Consider the following 17,739-nt stretch of genomic DNA (forward strand, 5'->3'; position numbering starts at 1 on the left):
GGGGAGGGGGGGGGGTGTTTGTCTCATCCCTACTCACAAACTTTGGATAATTTTCATCATTATCCATTCACTCATATTTTATGATTTTTTTTCCAGTATTTTATTCACCTATGCACAATTTTGTGAGATGAATCATTCACCATTGTATACACCTTGGGTCATCCAGGCGTTTATACATCTGTTTTTATTTAATTTTTAATTTATTTTACTTGTTTCACCGCTTTTAGCACCACACTAATTATTGTTGATTCATTACATCCGGAATTCAAAATTCAAACTACATGAACAATGATGCAGCTGCTAATCCGGTAATGTCACAATGATCCAGGAATGACTCATCCCATCCATAGCTAATGCCCCGTACACACGATGAGATTATCGGGCGCATCATCTTCCGTTTTTTGTTTTTTTTGCATGCTAATCTCATGTCGAATCTGATGAAGTTACGAAAATTGTCGTACGACAGACTAAAAATGCGGAAGTGATGTCATGTGTTGTAATGCATTTGTATTGCATTTTCGAACGACAGCTGTACTGATTAAACGAAAATTGTACGATCTGGCATCGTACGAAAAAAATTTCCATGCATGACTGATAGAATAATGTTGGGTGAACTGTCCTGATTGGCTCTCGAAAGCTCTGTACTAACAATCCGAATGCGGCATTTATTCGGACGATTTTCGGATCGTATGTACAGGGTATAAGGATATATATGCCTTTGTACTGGTCCCCGCGCTCCATGCTGCTTTCTGTGAGCCTAGACACCCCTGTACATCGCTCCCTACACCCCCCATCTGTTCTCCGATCATCACTCTACACACAGCAGAGATGTCTGAATGAGTCACATGGCTCCGCCCACTCCAGCATCCCTCTGTCATCACACAGATGCGGACAAACAGGACGGGGGGCGGGCTCTGACCGGGGCTCGTCTCTTATTGGTTCATGCTCTCTTCTGCTGACGCGGATATGAATGACTTTGCGCCGTGATTGGACGGTAGTAGAACTGCTGATACTGGAGAACACTGTGTAGCTTCCATCCGGCGAGTGAGAAGGCAGAGGTGGGTACGTGTAGAAGGATATTATGGGCTGTGTTTTCTTTTATTATTTATCCTTTAATTGGACTGTGTGTGTGATCTTGTGTTCAGGGGGGGACTACAAGTCTCAGCATGCACCTTTCCAGGCTCTTGTAGTTAGTTAATCAGAGGCAGTGTAGCTGGGCATTGATCACATATGATGTAGAATGTCACTATTGGGGATATCAGTAGATCCCACTCATGCTGCAGTACTCAGGTCACTCTCTATGGCAGGGGGTCAGACTGGCCATCCATACAGATGATCAGCACAAGCTGCTGCTTAGGGACACAAGTCTGCTGGATCATGCTATAGATGAGTCACATGACTGCTGCTTTGTTGTTACATAAGGATCCAAGTTTCAGATGAGTGATCATGATTACTTCATTGTAGCTAATTATTATTATTATTTTAGAAAAGTGCATGCAATAGCTGGCATCCCTCCCTATATTCCATGTCATTTGCAGCATACAGGACAAGGACAGGTGCTGGACAGTGACACCTGTACAAAGGATCTGATCCACCCATGGGATCCTGGTCCTGAGATACCCCACTGATGTAGTCAGCAGCGCTGGGATTCATTCCTTACTTATTGTTTTAAAAAAAATGACAGTTATTTTCAGCCGAGGCCAGTGAGATGTGAAAACTACAGTCACCTGGGTAAAATAAAGACAGTCGCAAAGGTGTTAATGCTTTGTGGATTGAATTGATCTAGTTCAGAGAGGGGCACTGGGAAATTGGTATTTTTTCTGTTTACTGGAAATCCCATTCCAGGTGACAAGGAAAATCAGACAAAGGTTTGGCATGCACATGAGGGAGATCTGTATGTATCGGCTACATGTCACTTTAAATGTGTGTAGTATCAGACTATATGTGGTCCACTTCAGTTGTGTGTAATATTAGATTATCTTCATTGAGTTATTTTGGGAGAATGTGGTAATATTTATGCATCTGGTTATTTGCTATGCTTTTTGCCCGTCATTTCCAATCAGCACAGCTGCAATGCATTTATTGAAAAGGTGCAGGCGCTTCCTTTGGAGCAGTGCAACGCATTTTTTGCCCCATAGACTTCAATGGCAGTGCATGTAAACTGCATGTACATGTATTTTTAATGCATTGTTGGCAGAGTTTTGTGTATAAAATCCAGCCTTCTCTGCCCACAAAAAAAACTTAGCTACATTTTTTTTTTGCTTTGCAGCACCAGAGAAATGACTTACCTCTGAAGTGTGCCCCCTGTCTGGCAAGGTGCTGCATAATGTAAAAATCTTCTCCCCATTGCTATTAGGTCTTCCCAACAAGGCTGACCGTCCTGTGATGTTTGGGTTAAAGTTATACCAAAATTACATTTTTGAAATTAAAACAATGTTATACTCAGCTACTCTGTGCAATGGTATTGCACAAGGGCCCCAAACCTCCTTTTCTGGGGTCCCCCCTCCTCTTCTCCGTGTACCCCCAAAGCAAGCCACTTGCTATGGTGGCCCATGTACGTTCTTGCTCTCGAGCTGTGTGTGTCTATAGAGGTGTACTTTAGACACTCACAGTGCTGCTTGGCCCTTCCCCCCCACTTCCTACTTACAGTATTTGATTGCCTGAGTCCCTGTGTGAAGAGGAAGAGAAGTGATCTAGCTGAAGACTCAGGTAGGTATTTGGGGGGGGGGGGGGGGGGGGTGAACAGTAGAGCAGCACGATTTTGGATGAAATGAGAATGAGAATCCCATTTTTTTTCCTTAGAATAAAGATCACAGCTCTCTCACGATTCTGAAGAACTTTTTTATTTTAAAGATTTACAACCTCTGAACATTAGGTTATCAAACAAGGTGGCAATAAAATAAGACATAACACTCTTTGCTTCAGTAAAATGTAAATAAATGTAATGAAAAAGAATGTAATGTGTAAAGAAATAAAAAATGTACCACTAAGTTATATTAGGGTCTTTTTATTTTTTTAGTACTCAACGATACCAATTATCAATACCTACTGCAACTTTTTTTTTTTACAATTCAGCTGTCAGCAATTGTATGAAACACTGAAAAGTTATTTTACAAATGAAATAATTTTTTTTTTTAATTTTGCACTTTTTTCAATGTGAAACATGTAAATATATGTTAAAGGTGTAAACATATTAACCTCCCTGGCGGTACGATTATTTCGGATTTTAGGTACTAAAAGCGGTACAATTATTTTGCATGAAAATTTGGAGTTTTATATTGTAGTCCTGTAATTCTTAGGAATAACTCTCTTAAATCTGTCCAAACCAGAGTCTAGCAGACATCCCGGGTATAATAAAGTTTGAAAAATGAAATCATAAATTATAATATAATAAATAACTATAAATAATTGTACCAAATAATAATATAACAATAATAAAAATTATTCAATAATGTAATCAAATCAAAAACACTGAAATTTGCTCAGTTGCAGAATTGTCACTGTCATTACTTTTCAATATTTGATGACGGATCTCCCCACAAATCGCTATCACTCAATTCTGCGAGTGATTCTAATTTATTATCGCTGTTTTCTAGCTGGTCTAAAATCATTTTTGATGTAAAGTGTGAGTTTTGGTTGCTATGGACAATCTCCAGTTCCCAGGCATAAATAACAGTTTTTATAAGATAAAACTGCATGCAGGACACTGGTCAGACCACTAGGGACAAAAGGGATGTGAAATAATTACATACAGCAATGTAATCTGTAAGATTACATTATACTGTATTTATACTGTGTGTTTCACTTTTTGAATTTGGCTCCGATCTCCGTCCCTGTGCGTCGCAACGCTCGCAGGGAACGGAGATCAGCGATGTGATAGATCGAGCGAGACATGGCTGGCTCGTACAGCGGGGAGACAACGCTGGATCCGAGGGAGAAGGTAAGTAAACCTCCTCCTGGATCCAGCGATGCGGTCCCGAGTCTGGCTCGGGGTTACCGCTAATGGTACAAAAATTCCACCCCGAGCCAGACTCGGGAAGATCGTCAGGGGGGTTAATGAACAAAGTAAACAAAAAAAAGTTTTAATTATTAATAGTTCATAAAAAAGAAGTAAATAAAAAAAATCAGCAGGAAAATAATAATTAAATAGAGAAGGAGAATAAGGGGTTAAACAGAGGAACAATTTAATAAAAAACAAAAAAAAGTATTTTTTTTCTTGACAAGGTTGCAGACCAAAGTTCATCCCTTTGATCTGTAAATTAATAAACAGAAGGACAGATAAGAAGATACACTGTTTATTTTTATCTATCTCTTTCAGGCTGAGCAATGTTGTTGATAAACATTGCAGCTGCTATTTTTTTTTTTTAACAGCTGTCAGCAGGGCAACTGCTGTGCACTTTTTACATGAATTGTGCAAATGCTGGATCAACATCTTCGGGAGGGGGGGTGGAATCAAGATCGCGGTAACGATTAATTGCGCAGCTCTAGTGCACAGCAAGCTAAAGCTTTAAAACTAATTTTACCATAATGAAGGGAATGCATCAAGGTAGAAAATGTTTTAGCTTGAGAACCACTTTAACCACTTCCCGACCAGCGCACGACGATGTACGTCGACAGAATGGTACGGGCAGGCATATTGGCGTACATGTACGTCCAATATTCGTTGCCGCCGTGCCATTGGGAGCGCGCCGGCGGCGGCGCGTTCCCGCGCTGGTCGGGACCCCCATGAGTCCGGTCGCGGGACCCGCGGACTCGATCGCCGCGGGCATCCCCGCGATCGTCTCACGGAGCGGCCGAATGGAGGAAATGCTGTATAAACAACATTTTTCCATTCTGCCTAGCAACTAGTGATTGGAGCAGAGATCAGTGTACACTAAATGAAAGCCCAACCCCCCCACAGTTAGTAACACACCCCTAGGAACACTTAACCCCTACACTGCCACCCACATTTACACCAGTGTCATTTACACAGGAATCACTGCATTTATATAGCAGTGATTACTGTATAAATGACAATGGTCCCAAAAATGTGTCAAAAATGTCCAATGGGTCCCCCACAATGTCGCAGTCACAATAAAAATCGCAGATCGCCGCCATTACTAGTAAAAAAAAAAATAATAAAAAATTATTAATAAAAATGCTATAAAACTATCCCTATTTTGTAAACGCTATAACTTTTGCGCAAACCAATCAATAATCGCTTATTGCGATTTTTTTTACCAAAAATATGTAGAAGAATACGTATCGGCCTAAACTGAGGGAAAAAAATGTTTTTTTATATATTTTTGGGGGATATTTATTATTACAAAAAGTAAAAAATAATGCGTTTTTTTCAAAATTATCGCTCTATTTTTGTTTATAGCGCAAAAAATAAAAACCGCAGGGGTGATCAAATACCACCAAGAGAAAGCTCTATTTGTGGGAAAAAAAGGACGTTAATTTTGTTTGGGAGCCACGTCGCACGACCGCGCAATTGTCAGTTAAAGCGACGCAGTGCCGAATCGCAAAAAGTGGTCTGGTCTTTGACCAGCAAATTGGTCCGGTCTGAAAGTGGTTAACAACAGACACAGCAAGAGTAGAGGTCTTCGTTTCGCCCCTTCCGTCTCCATCCACTATTCATAGAACTTGAAGTATTCTTCCCTAGAGTGCAAAGTTTCCCCTGAATAGAGGACGGGTAGTTGAATAATAGGATCCGCCTCCTCCAAACACAGAGCACTTTGCATTCTGGGAAAGAATACTACACTATGCCCTTGTACACACGGTCGGAGATTCCGACAACCAAATCCATCAGAGTAATTCCGACTGATTAATTCTGGAAGAGGTCCAGAAGTGATGTTGCATACACACGGTCGGACTAAGTTGTCGGAAAATCCGATTGTACATAACGTGATGACGTTATTTCGTTATGACGGGACTAAGTTCAGACTAGTAGCCAATAGCTTTGGTCTAGGAATTTGATCTGAGCATGCGTGGCACTTTGTCCGTCGGAGTAGGCTACACATGATCGGAGTATGTCCGATCGGAGCATTTTGTCGGAAAATTTTACCGGCAAGTTGGAAAAATTGGTCCGTCGGATATTCCGATGGAAACAGTCCGATGCAGACCACACACAGTCAGAATATCCGACAAAACGGTCCAATAGGAAACATTCAGACGGAATCTCCGACCGTGTGTACAAGGGCTATGAGTTTTATGAATAGAGAAGGTGGGTGGAAGGGGCAAGAGAGGGCACAGCACTTCACTTGCAGCGCCTGATGTTAACCCCAGCAGCTCCAGAAGATTAGGATTTCTGCACTGCACAGCACCCAGCTCGACACGGAGCAAACTTCATTATAGGTAAGGTACGTCCCTGGTGTTGAAAAAGCAACAAAAAAAAAAGTAATTGAACTTCAGTTTTAAGGATCTTCACACATTAAAGTGGATCTCCATGTCTTAGTGAAGTTTAAATAGTTTGTTTGGATCAAATTGGTCCAAATAAACCCATTTACCTCACTAACAGATGCAGCAGCTGTCAGTGCTATATTAAATGTAAGTAGCCTCAGCTATATACAACACTGTGTTCTGGCAGAATGGTGGGAACTACCCTTCCTGCTCCCGAAACAAAATCAAGGCGGGTCAAGCAGCGCTCAGCCTTTCTCAGGGAGCTTTGAATTCTATGAATGAATACAAAGGTTCCTCTGATTGACTGGGGCAGGCAGATTATGTCATAATCTCTGACCCAGCCAATCAGAGAGAGCCTTTTATTAAAAGAATACAAAGCTCCTTGCGAATGGCCGAGAAGATCTCAGCCCGACTGTATTTTGTTCTAGGAGCGGGACTTGCATTTCCTGACCTTGTCTGGGAACACAGAGCTGTATATTGTATGTAGCTGAGGCTACATGTAGTCCTTACAGTGCTGACAGCCTCTGCATGCATTAGTGATGGACCAGCTTGCTTCAAACAATCTTTTTGTTGTGTTGATGTTCATTTCAATTATCCAAGCATGCATGGCTGACAAAATTGATATCAGTTTGCTTTTTCACATTACTGGATACCTAAAGCAAATATTTACACCATGGGGTTATTTACTAAAGGCAAATAGACTGTGCACATTTGAAAGCAAAGTTGCTCCAGAACTTAGTAAATTAAGTAAGAGCCGGTTCACACAGGGGCGACTCAGATCCGACTTCAAGTCGCCCCAAGTCACCTCAGGTCGCACAACATGTAGAAATCAATGTAAGTGAATGAGAGCTGTCTTAATGCACACTACTGAAGTCGCTCCGACTTCAGAAAAGGTTCCTGTACTACTTCAATCCGACTTGTAGGCAACTGGTACCCATTGATTTCAATGGAGGTTGCCTCCAAGTCGGATCTCCGTCTATACGGAGACGACTCTCAGAGAATTATCAGCTCTCAAAAGGAGTTCCCCCCTGAGAGCTCATTTTCTGATTGGCCACGGCAAGTCGCCTGGCCTGGGGCGACTTAAAGTAGTGTTGTAAGTCGTGTCCAAGTCGTGTCCAAGTTGTGTCCAAGTCGCGTCCAAGTCGCGTCCAAGTCACGTCCAAGTTGCCTCCAAAAGTCGTGTTGAAAGTCGTGTTGCCCCTGTGTGAACCGAGCCTTACGTTTCACTTTAATAAGAACAACCAATCACATGCAAGGAAAATGGGAAAAAAAAACATTTTTGCTTGCACATGATTGGATGATGGAAGTCAGCAGAGCTCCTCGGCCTTTACTAAGCTCTGGAACAACTGCACTTGCAGAGTGTAACTTCACTTTTAAAAGTGCACAGTTTATTTACCTTTAGAAAATCAACCCCATTTATTGTGTGATGATTCTCAGCTCCTTTAGTAAATCAGCCTCATCATCTTGTAATATTCATGTCTTTAATGTGGTTCAGTGACCACTTGGCAGGAAGTGATGGGGAAACTCCCAGTGGGGCTATAAATATAAAATCCAATCTGGACACAGGTACATGACATCACCTCTCAAGTGACCACATACCCTATGGAGTACACTCCATCTCGGCTTATTCTCCACCATTTCAGCCCACTCATACAGAAAATCTCTGGGAATACATATGCTTAATGCAGATAAATTATGCATTCCAGCCCACTGGGGCTCACCCCACACACCATCTATATCTGAATGGCTTACCATCGCGTGGGGAGAATAGCTGAGATGGAGGAACAAATCCATGTTGCACAAGATTCCCCATCAAAATTTTCCCGGACCTGGGCCTGTTGGACCCACTTCTGCACCACAGAGAGATATATATCCATCATGGGTTTAAACTGCCCTGAACCCTCCAAGAGCTGATTGAGAGACCCCAAATAGTTCTTTCTAGAAGTATACTTTATCAACATTACACATAGAGTAACTCACTCTTACCCTGAAGTAGACCCCAGGAGCAGATACCTCTAGACTGGGTTACTCTCATGAGAACCTTTATATCCTTAACGCTCTGTGGAGTCAGAGGAGGTGACACCCTCGGACCCCCTCTCTCCCCCCTCCCCTCTTTTACTTCTCCCATGCCCCCCCTCCCCTCGACATCTCCCCCTTCTTGCTTCCCACCCAGATAACGACGACCCATTTACTCCATATGATTACTTTAGCCCAGGTGACTGATCACGCCCCTTACTCCCCACACCAAACAAGACGGATGAGACCGCCCCCCCCATACAGCTTCACTCCACCTTAAAGATTCCACACCCCAATACCTGCTTAGATATAAGCCGGTAGATATATGCATATAAGTCTAATACCTCTTTACAACTGGCCCCATATTTCAGGAGATATGCTCAAAATGGCTACCCTGCTTTATCCTATTGCAGTTCTCAGAGCATGGTGGAGATCTCTAGGTTTTATTAATAGTTCATCTGCCCAGATTAGTTTTTGAGAGTAAGATCATATCAAATATGTAAATGTTCCTGTTGTTCAAGCACCTACTGTTTGTATAAAAACGATGTACTGACACCTTTTTCACAATAAAAACTTTTATGGAAAAAAAAGGAAAAAGAAAACACATTGTAAGGCTTCTCACACTTTGATGCACCCGGAATGACCAAAAAGGTTCTAAAGTAAAAAAAATAAAAGTAAAATCCAAAGTTATTACTAGCTCTAAGAAATTTTACTAAAAAAACAAAACAAAAAAAAAAACGCATCCTTATTGGTGACATTTCTTTTCACTTCCCATCTTTGGATCAGAAAGCCAGGAGAAATCTCTAAATGGGGTTCCTACCCTCCCTCACTCTATAGAGTCGTAAGAAAAATGTCCTGAATTTAGTTCCACATTATGGCTTTTCACAGCAATGTTTTTTTGTGTTTATCAAACAGTATACCACTTTATAAAAGCCAGTATTTTCCAAGTACATGCTACCATGGGTTCTAGCAAGGGTTTGTTTACACTTGTAGTTTGGGGTGAGGGAAAAAAAGGCTGTTGAACCACATTTTTTCCACACCCTGACTGCCCCCTTGATGGGGAGATAATGGGGTAAGGAAGAGGAAGGGCTCTCAGAATTTGCTAAAATAGTTGAGGTGTTGTAATGGGTAAAGGTTTGGTCTAAACTAGCTGGCTAACTGGCGATACTAAGCATTTACACAAGTACTTGTACTCATGCAAATGCTCTGATACTGAAACCGATACCTTCAAGTGTGAAGACCTGGTTTACATATATGCGAATTGGATGCTTTTTGAACTGTATACGATTTGGCTGACATGTGAGCCTTTTTAATGGAGCCGGTCCACATATTTTTTTTTTTTTTAAAAGAGTCTGGTAGGATTTTGAGCATGGTTCAGTTGCAATTTCTTTTGTCCTATACTCTGACAATTTGCACCTGAACCGCTGAACATCTGAACATCATCGCACTGGAGGGGACCGAAATCTCGCTGTCAAAACCAGACCGCACATATGTGAACCCATTCCCGCTCTTCTTAAAGCGGAGTTCTGCTTAAAAAAAAAATTAATTAAAAGTCAGCAGCTAAAAATACTGTAGCTGCTGAATTTTAATAATTGGACATTCGCCTGTCCCTGGGTGCAGCGATGTGGGCGTACAAAGCCCTCCTCCTCTCCCCCTCCTCTCTGCCGTGCAGGCATTGTAACTGTGGGCGCCCGGCTGTGGCTTCACAGCCAGGCACCCACTGCGCATGTGCGAGCCGAGCCATGCGCCGTGACTAGCCAGGCAATCATCTGGGACCCGTGATGTGTCCCATATGATTGCCGAGAGGGAGGGGAGAGAGGTGATCTCCCTTCCGGTGCTGCAGTGCGCCGGGAGAGAGTGGGAGCTGGGACCCTCTGAAAAGAGGGTATCGGCTCCCCACCCAAAAATATTACATGCCAAATGTGGCATGCCAGGGGGTTGGAACTCCACTTTAAGTAATGAGTTTTCTAAAAACACTGTCACAATAAAAATAGATATCGGTAATTGGTATTGGTGAGTACTTAAGAAAGAGTATCTGTACTTGGTCTTAAAAAACTGGTATCAGTGCATCCCTAGTCCAGACAGCGAGCTAACCTGCAGATTTCAAAGTTGGAGAAGATGTGAGATCTGATGTGAGGTCTGTTGTGAGGGGGGGGGGGGGGGGGGAAGAATAATTAAGCCATGGTTGCCAAATTAAGAGAAATTTGTCATGGGTATTTTCTAGTGTTGCGGATATTTTTATTTTCTTTGATAAATGTCCCCTTGTCTGGGATTAAATTATGGGATTGGGGATTTCCATGCCCCAGCAATGGTTTGTTTGGTGGCTATAAATATGAGTGTTAACTTTTGACAAGGGACATTGTCTATGGGTTTGTGAAGGAAAGCTTCCTTCCCAAGGGTCCTTTTGAAGATTACTAAGTAGGATTGAATTGTATAAATATAGACCCTTATCCATAGACCTTAGGGTAAGACTACAGAATCTAGCATATCGCCTGTCTCTTGGCACTCTCTAAGGCAGGAAGTGGGGTAAGAGGGCATGCATATTTAGTTTGATTTTAGAGTGCCCAAGGATTTGGGGTTCCCAAAGTACCACTAACAGGTTTATTGAAAACAGAGACTAGATATTGCTGTCTACAGTCAGTAGTGTTTACTCCACACTACACCTGCTTTTTTTGACCCATTTTGCAATGCGCAGTGTGGAACCTACAGTGTGTGCTGGTATATTTTTTAAGCAAAATATGGCAACAGTAAGACCATACTGCTGCTTTAAAAAGGGGCCTTAAGTAATTACTATGTTACCCACATGCAAAGTTAATAAACACACCACTCAAACCCAGGTGGCATTTCATTTCCTCTGTGAGCTGGTTAGCAGTGGGTGTTGCATATTCCCCTCTGCTATTGAGTGTAATGTAGAAGATGTCAGCTTGCAAGTCTCTCCTTTATACTGTATGGACTGTGAACACAGTAGGGTAGGAAAATAAACTGTTCACTTTAAAAGGGATTTTCCCAGTGTGGTAAAAAAAAAGACTTTACAAAGAATATCCAATGGTATACAAAGAAAAAAAAAATGCATTTTTGTCATATAATTGGATAATGGAAGTCAGTAGAGCTTCACCTCATTTACTAAGCTAATGGAAAAGTATCTTGCAAAGTTTACAGCCTGTTTGTCTGTGGTAAATCGACCCCAAGTTCTCAATCATAATCAATGATGCAGAACCACTGACTAACCAGCTCAGTGTTATTTGGCTGCATTATTTGGATGAAGGTGGTACATTTAGTGCATTATCTGGATGAAGGTGGTAAATTTGGTGCAATATGTCGATAAAGGGGGTACATTTGGTGCATTATGTGGATGAAGGTGGTACATTTGGTGCATTATTTGGATAAAGGTGGTACATTTGGTGCATTATTTGGATGAAAGTGGCACATTTGGTCCATTATTTGGATGAAGGTGGCACATTTGGTCCATTATTTGTATGAAGGTGGCACATTTGGTGCATTGTTTGGATGAAGGTGGCACATTTGGTGCATTATTTGCATGAAGGTGGCACATTTGGTGCATTATTTGGATGAAGGTGGCACATTTGGTCCATTATTTGTATGAAAGTGAGACATTTGGTGCAATATTTGGATGAAGGTGGTACATATGGTGCATTATTTGGATGAAGGTGGCACATTTGGTGCATTGTTTGGATGAAGGTGGCACATTTGGTGCATTATTTGCATGAAGGTGGCACATTTGGTGCATTATTTGGATGAAGGTGGCACATTTGGTCCATTATTTGTATGAAAGTGAGACATTTGGTGCAATATTTGGATGAAGGTGGTACATATGGTGCATTATTTGGATGAAGGTGGCACATTTGGTGCATTATTTGGATGAAGGTGGTACATTTGGTGTATTATTTTGATGAAGGTGAGGTGTCGGAGGTCTCTGCTGGGGCATGCGTAGTAGATGGAGAGGTCGAAGGGGGCCTGTAAAACGAAATTTGTTTTAGTACATAGCTAGTTACAATTTAAAATCATTTAATGGAAATTTTATTTTTTTAATTTAGAAACATGGTGGACCATATAGATGTACCAACAATGTCTACAAAGTTGCAGAATACACTGATTCAGTACCACAGTCTTCCAGAAGATAAATGGAGTGTCGCTAAAAAATCAGTAAGTTTCCTTACAGTATTTTATCTGTGTAATCTCTTATATACAGACTGAGAATAAACCTTTTATCTGAATGGAGAGAAAATACTAAACGGGACCTTTACCCGCGCTAGTTATAAATGTACTCAGAAATGCAATTACATGATAAGACTTCCAGCAAACTTATTCACTTCCCAGACCATGCCACAATACTATCAGTTAAGGATGATTTATATTCCCATATTGGCTGCAAGATATATTAACAATCATAGGTTTGGTAAAAAAAAATAAAATAACTGAGGGCAGTAGATTTAATGGCTTAAAGCAGAGTTCCAGCCAAAATTGGAACTTCCGCTTTAAATACTTCTTACCCCCTGACATGCCACATTTGGCATGTCATTTTTTGGGGGAAGGGCGTGGGTACCTAGTTTTGACAGGTACCCAGCTCCCACTTCTGCTCAGGTGGCCTAGGCGACTCCTCCTCTCCCTAGTCGTCCCTCCCTCCCTGCAATCTTCTGGCATACATCACAGGTCTCAGAAGATTGCACGGCCATTCAGGACGCGGAACGAGACTCGTGCATGTGCAGTGCGCACCCAGCTGTGAAGCCACAAGCTGTCACAGTGGGGTAGCCACAGTAGTAATGCCGGTGCCGTGGACAGGTGGGGGAGAGAAGTGAGGCTTCAGGTGCCCGCATAGCAGGACCGTGGGACAGATGAGTGTGTGTTTATTAAAAGTCAGCCACTACACTTTTTGTAGCTGCTGACTTTTAATAAACACAGAACCGGGTAGAAATCCGCTTTAAGCTGGTTATAGATGGGTACAATTTCTGTAGCACTACTCCCATAGGAGCCACAAGAATTACTTGCCCAGGTCTTCCCAACTTCAGCCCCACAGCCAGGCACACAGCAGGTTCATTCGTTCTTCTACAAAAAAGAGTCTAGGGGATGTTGTTTTTGTTGTTTTTATTTTTGGAGAACTTAGATAGGGATGAGGGAGGTGGTGGGATACACCAAGATAAGAACTTTGTACAGCTGAGGACTTAATCTTCCTTTCTGTTTATGTAGTAGCACAGCGAGTAGAGCAAAGTCCCCTTTTCTTTAGTGGCCAAGTATCTGGACAAAGGTCTTCAGGACACCAGCCAGTGTCCCCTTTAACAGACCCACAGCTAACTATAACTAGGCACCAGAAGGGTAGCTAGAGCACGAGGTCCTCAAGATCTTCCCAATGTCTGTACACACAATGCCCAAGGACAGATGGATGCCTCCTTCCAATCTTCCAAGCGATACCCTTCCAGGCGATGCCCTCCAGTGAATATCAGACAGATCCGAAGCAGACAGCTCCCCACGGTCAGCTTCTTCTAAGCAATCTGCCTTCCTCACTCAGGTCATCCACCTGAGGTGTCCTCATGAGAGGGCAGCGTTCGCCCCTCAGGCTGGACTCTTCCACTCTGGGACAAGACCCAGAGTTCTGTGGGCTCTAAGAATAAATACAGTCTCCCAGACTTCAGAGCCTGCCTCCCTGGTATAGGCCAGGGCTTTATCAGTATTCATGTTGCTATCGGCATAGCTCCACACCTATCCTCCAGAAACTTCTCAAGTTGCCTGGATACATAGGGAGCTATCCAGCAGACTAGCAGCAGCAGAACACACAGATCGGGCCTGACTAAACAATTGTAGCTCACTGAGTACAATGAGCCAAACTATGCTTTTACATCAACCAAAATCATAGGTAAATTTACCTATAAAAAACAAGCACTATGACTTTCCTAACTATCCTAGCACCTACCTATGGAAAATAATATTTTAAGAAAGTTTGTTTATTTTTTTCTAATCATTAGTGGGGTCAAATTGACACTTATTTTTGACCGCAGTTATAGAAAATGAGCAGGATGGAAAATGTTTCTTGAACAAATTTCCAACAGTGTATCTGGTCTTTGTTCAGTAAAGTCCATTCATTTAAAAATGAAATGTTAAAAGCAAACAAAATCTTTCGAATGACATTCAAATGTTTTGAGAATTTCCATTCAGAATTCTATCCATCTCTTGCCAGCTTTAGTATAGTGCAGGACATAGCAAGCTTAAGGCCCCTTCATCAAGCTGATTATTTTACACTCTGTAGAACAGTGGTAGGCAATCTTAAAGTGGTGGAGATCTACCTGAACATAGGGTAAGTCAAATATCACTGACAAAGATGTGTCGCCTCCCCACACCTGATTTAAATCTCCAATTGTTGTACTACCGTGCCACAATTGCATGCATTGCACAGCAATCATGGGTTTAAATCAGGTGATGAGGATCACTTTTCAGGGGAGCAGCAGTTGTGAATGAGCCCTTAGTTGCATTTGTCAGTAGAACCTTTAGCGCTTGTTCATGTGTAAAGTTGGGGGCGGTAAAACCAATCCCTACCACCCCCCCCCCCCCCCCCTTTTAGCTGCTGAGACAGCAGCCAAAGGTGTACAAATGCCGCAGCAGGAATTATGCACCCTGTTGCTTTTGGCATGTGAAACTGCATGCTTCTGCGGGTCAAAGGGGTTAAAGCAGGTGGCGAGAAAGCAACGCAATGCTGCCTGCTTTACCCCTTATTTGCTGTACTGCACAAGGTTGCAGGGCACTTGCAGAGACGCCTCATTCACTTGAATGGGTCATGGTTGGCAGGTGCCAAACCACCAACTGTGACAGGGCGTGTAACTCCTGCTGTGGCTGTGACACTGCATCCCAAACGCGTTTGGGATGGAGGTGATAAAGGAGGTGGAGTGCAGTTGGTATCACTCCACATAGGGCAAGAGTCAGCACTACAGAGGAGGCATCAGATTATGCAGGATTTGCTCGCTACCACAGCTCCAAGTAGTTCCACTGCATTGCACTCTGATGCTCTGGAATGGCGGGTCAGCAAGCTACCAGTCAACTGTCCGCGAGCTACTGGTTGCTGACCCCTGCTGTATTTTAACTTTCCGATCTTCACAAACCTGAAACCCCTGCCTACTGCTATGACCACCCCTCAATTACAAAATACCTCTAACGAAAACCGACTCATGCATAGCCCTGAATCAAAACCAAAATTAAGAGGAGGGAGGGAAATGGCTCCTTCTTGCTGGCAGGCTCTCCACTGACCCTAAAACAACTACTCCCTTCCACTAGACCACCGCTGCCACACCCAGCCACACCCTGCCCCCCATATTACCCAATAGGGAAGGCCCTATCACTTTATGCAAAACTAACATCCTACCTCCTAGTTGTAGCCTACCCAGCAACTCAGTCATGCAGGCCCTCCACTTATGCTGGGCATGCAGTTACCAGCCTTTTCTTGACTGAAATATAGCGGATGTTGTGGCTGCCACAGCCTACCTCTATTACCCTTTTCCCAACCATCACTTTAAATAAATGCGCAATACATTTCTTGGATTTAAAGGGCCATAGAAGTCCTTTATTAACAACCATAAATAACATTATGAACTTTTTATTCCATTTTACTTAAACAAAAGCTTTACAACCCAAAAATATCTGACTGGATATATGTCTCAGGTTGATGAATGAAGTTTATTCTATCGTATCGACTGTATCACCAAACAATTTACCATCTTGGCCCCTAGCCGCAGTTAAACTGGCTCAGGGACAATATTCTTAACAGTTTTCCCGGCCCGATGACCGATAGCCCCTTACTTCCTTAGTAGGGAACATACCCATACCGAGATGGGCCCAACCTGTTAACTCCACAATGAAAACTATAGACAGGTGGGTCCAGGGCCTCTTTCCATTGGATATGGGTTGTAGGAGGCCCACTGGAAGGTGTAGTGGAGTCTTACTCTGAGAACACACGGAACAGGCAGCTACAAAGGCAGTTACATCAGCACGTAGACTAGGCCACCAGGATTGTTGGGAAATGGGCCAAAGGAGTTGATTCTTCCCAGGGTGGCCAGAAGCCTTGGGAGAATGGTAAGTCTGGAGAATGGCAATACAGAGACTCTCTGGGACAAAGCAACGGTCACAAGGTTTCTCAGGAGGAGCATGGACCTGAGCTGCGAAAATTTGGTCACCCAAAGGAGAAGTGAGACTGTTGCGAACTGTAGCCAGAATACGATCAGGAGGAATTACAGGAACCGGAACCGACTCCAACTTGGAAGTGGAGGACAATTGTCGTGACAAGGCATCAGCCCTTACATTCTTAGTACCGGGTAAGAATGAGACAATGTAATTGAAACTTGACAAGAAAAGAGCCCATCGCGCCCATCACGTTGAGGAAGAAGGGCACCAACACCAGTCTTAGAAGTATCAATGAACATGCCTGCAGCCCCAGAGTCGATTAGGACCTGTATCTTGGCAAACGACTCAGCCCAAGAAAGGGTAACCGAAATCAGGGGCTTATCCTTCTGGGTAACTGGGGATGAAACATGCCACCTAAGGTCTGTCCATGACAGGACTTCAAGGTTCGGGGGCATTCCCTGGACAGGTAGGACAAGACTTCAAAAAGTTACCTGCCTGGCCACAATAAAGGCACAATCTCTCCCTTCTCCTAAAGGGTTTTCTCATCTGCAGAGAGACACGTGAAACCGAAGTGCAAGAGTTCACCTTCACTGACCGACTTGGTATCAGGAGGCATGGGAGTTGAGGGAGGCACAGGTGGGACTGCAAAGCTCGGAGATAAAGGTACAGGAGGCTTCCCCAAGAGCTCCTTAAAAGAGAGTCTTTCTCTGAGTCTGGAGTCAATGAGGATGGCAAACGTGATCAACTTCTCCAGCTCAGTGGGTATATTGCTGCTATCTCATCCGAGAGACCATGAGAAAAATCAGCCACGAGGGCCTTATTGTTCCACGCAACCTCTGCTGCCAGAGTACGGAATTCGATGGCGTAGTCGCCAACAGTTCTCGTACTCTGTTAGATGGACATGAGGCACTTAGCAGCAGAAGCGGATCATTCGGAAACGTCAAATACCCTTTTAAACAAAGCCACAAACTCAAGGTAGCTCAAGACAACAGATTTTTGCATCTCCTATAGAGGGTTTGCCAAGGCCAAGGCTCTCTCAGAAAGCAAAGATATCATGAAACCTTCTTTTCTTCTGTCTGTGGGAAATGCCTGGGGCATCATCTCAAAGTATATCTCAACCTAGTTGAGAAACCCTCTGCATTGGACTGGATCACCCCCAAATCGCTGGGGAAGCGGAGCGGGACCAGACATACCTCTTATAAAGGTAATACTCAAGGTGGG

General features: G+C 43.1%; 1 protein-coding gene across 2 annotated transcripts in view; it reads left to right on the top strand.

Annotated features, from left to right (window-relative positions):
* The first annotated feature begins 974 nt into the window (after nucleotides 1-974).
* Nucleotides 975-17,739, top strand: part of STARD4 (StAR related lipid transfer domain containing 4) — a 41,860-nt gene continuing 25,095 nt past the window's right edge. Inside the window, exons 1-2 of one of the 2 annotated variants that reach the window (XM_077462293.1) lie at nucleotides 975-1,062; nucleotides 12,453-12,561. In XM_077462293.1, the coding sequence (XP_077318419.1) occupies nucleotides 12,457-12,561 (105 nt within the window). In that variant the 5' untranslated portion in view covers nucleotides 975-1,062; nucleotides 12,453-12,456. Of the gene's footprint in view, nucleotides 1,063-2,672; nucleotides 2,710-12,452; nucleotides 12,562-17,739 lie in introns of those variants that run through there. The other variant, XM_077462294.1, reaches the window with a different exon arrangement.

Source organism: Lithobates pipiens, unplaced genomic scaffold (assembly GCF_037356315.1).
Source record: "Lithobates pipiens isolate NorthernLeopardFrog02 unplaced genomic scaffold, aLitPip1_a1.2 Scaffold_3, whole genome shotgun sequence".
NCBI classification, from domain to species: domain Eukaryota; kingdom Metazoa; phylum Chordata; class Amphibia; order Anura; family Ranidae; genus Lithobates; species Lithobates pipiens.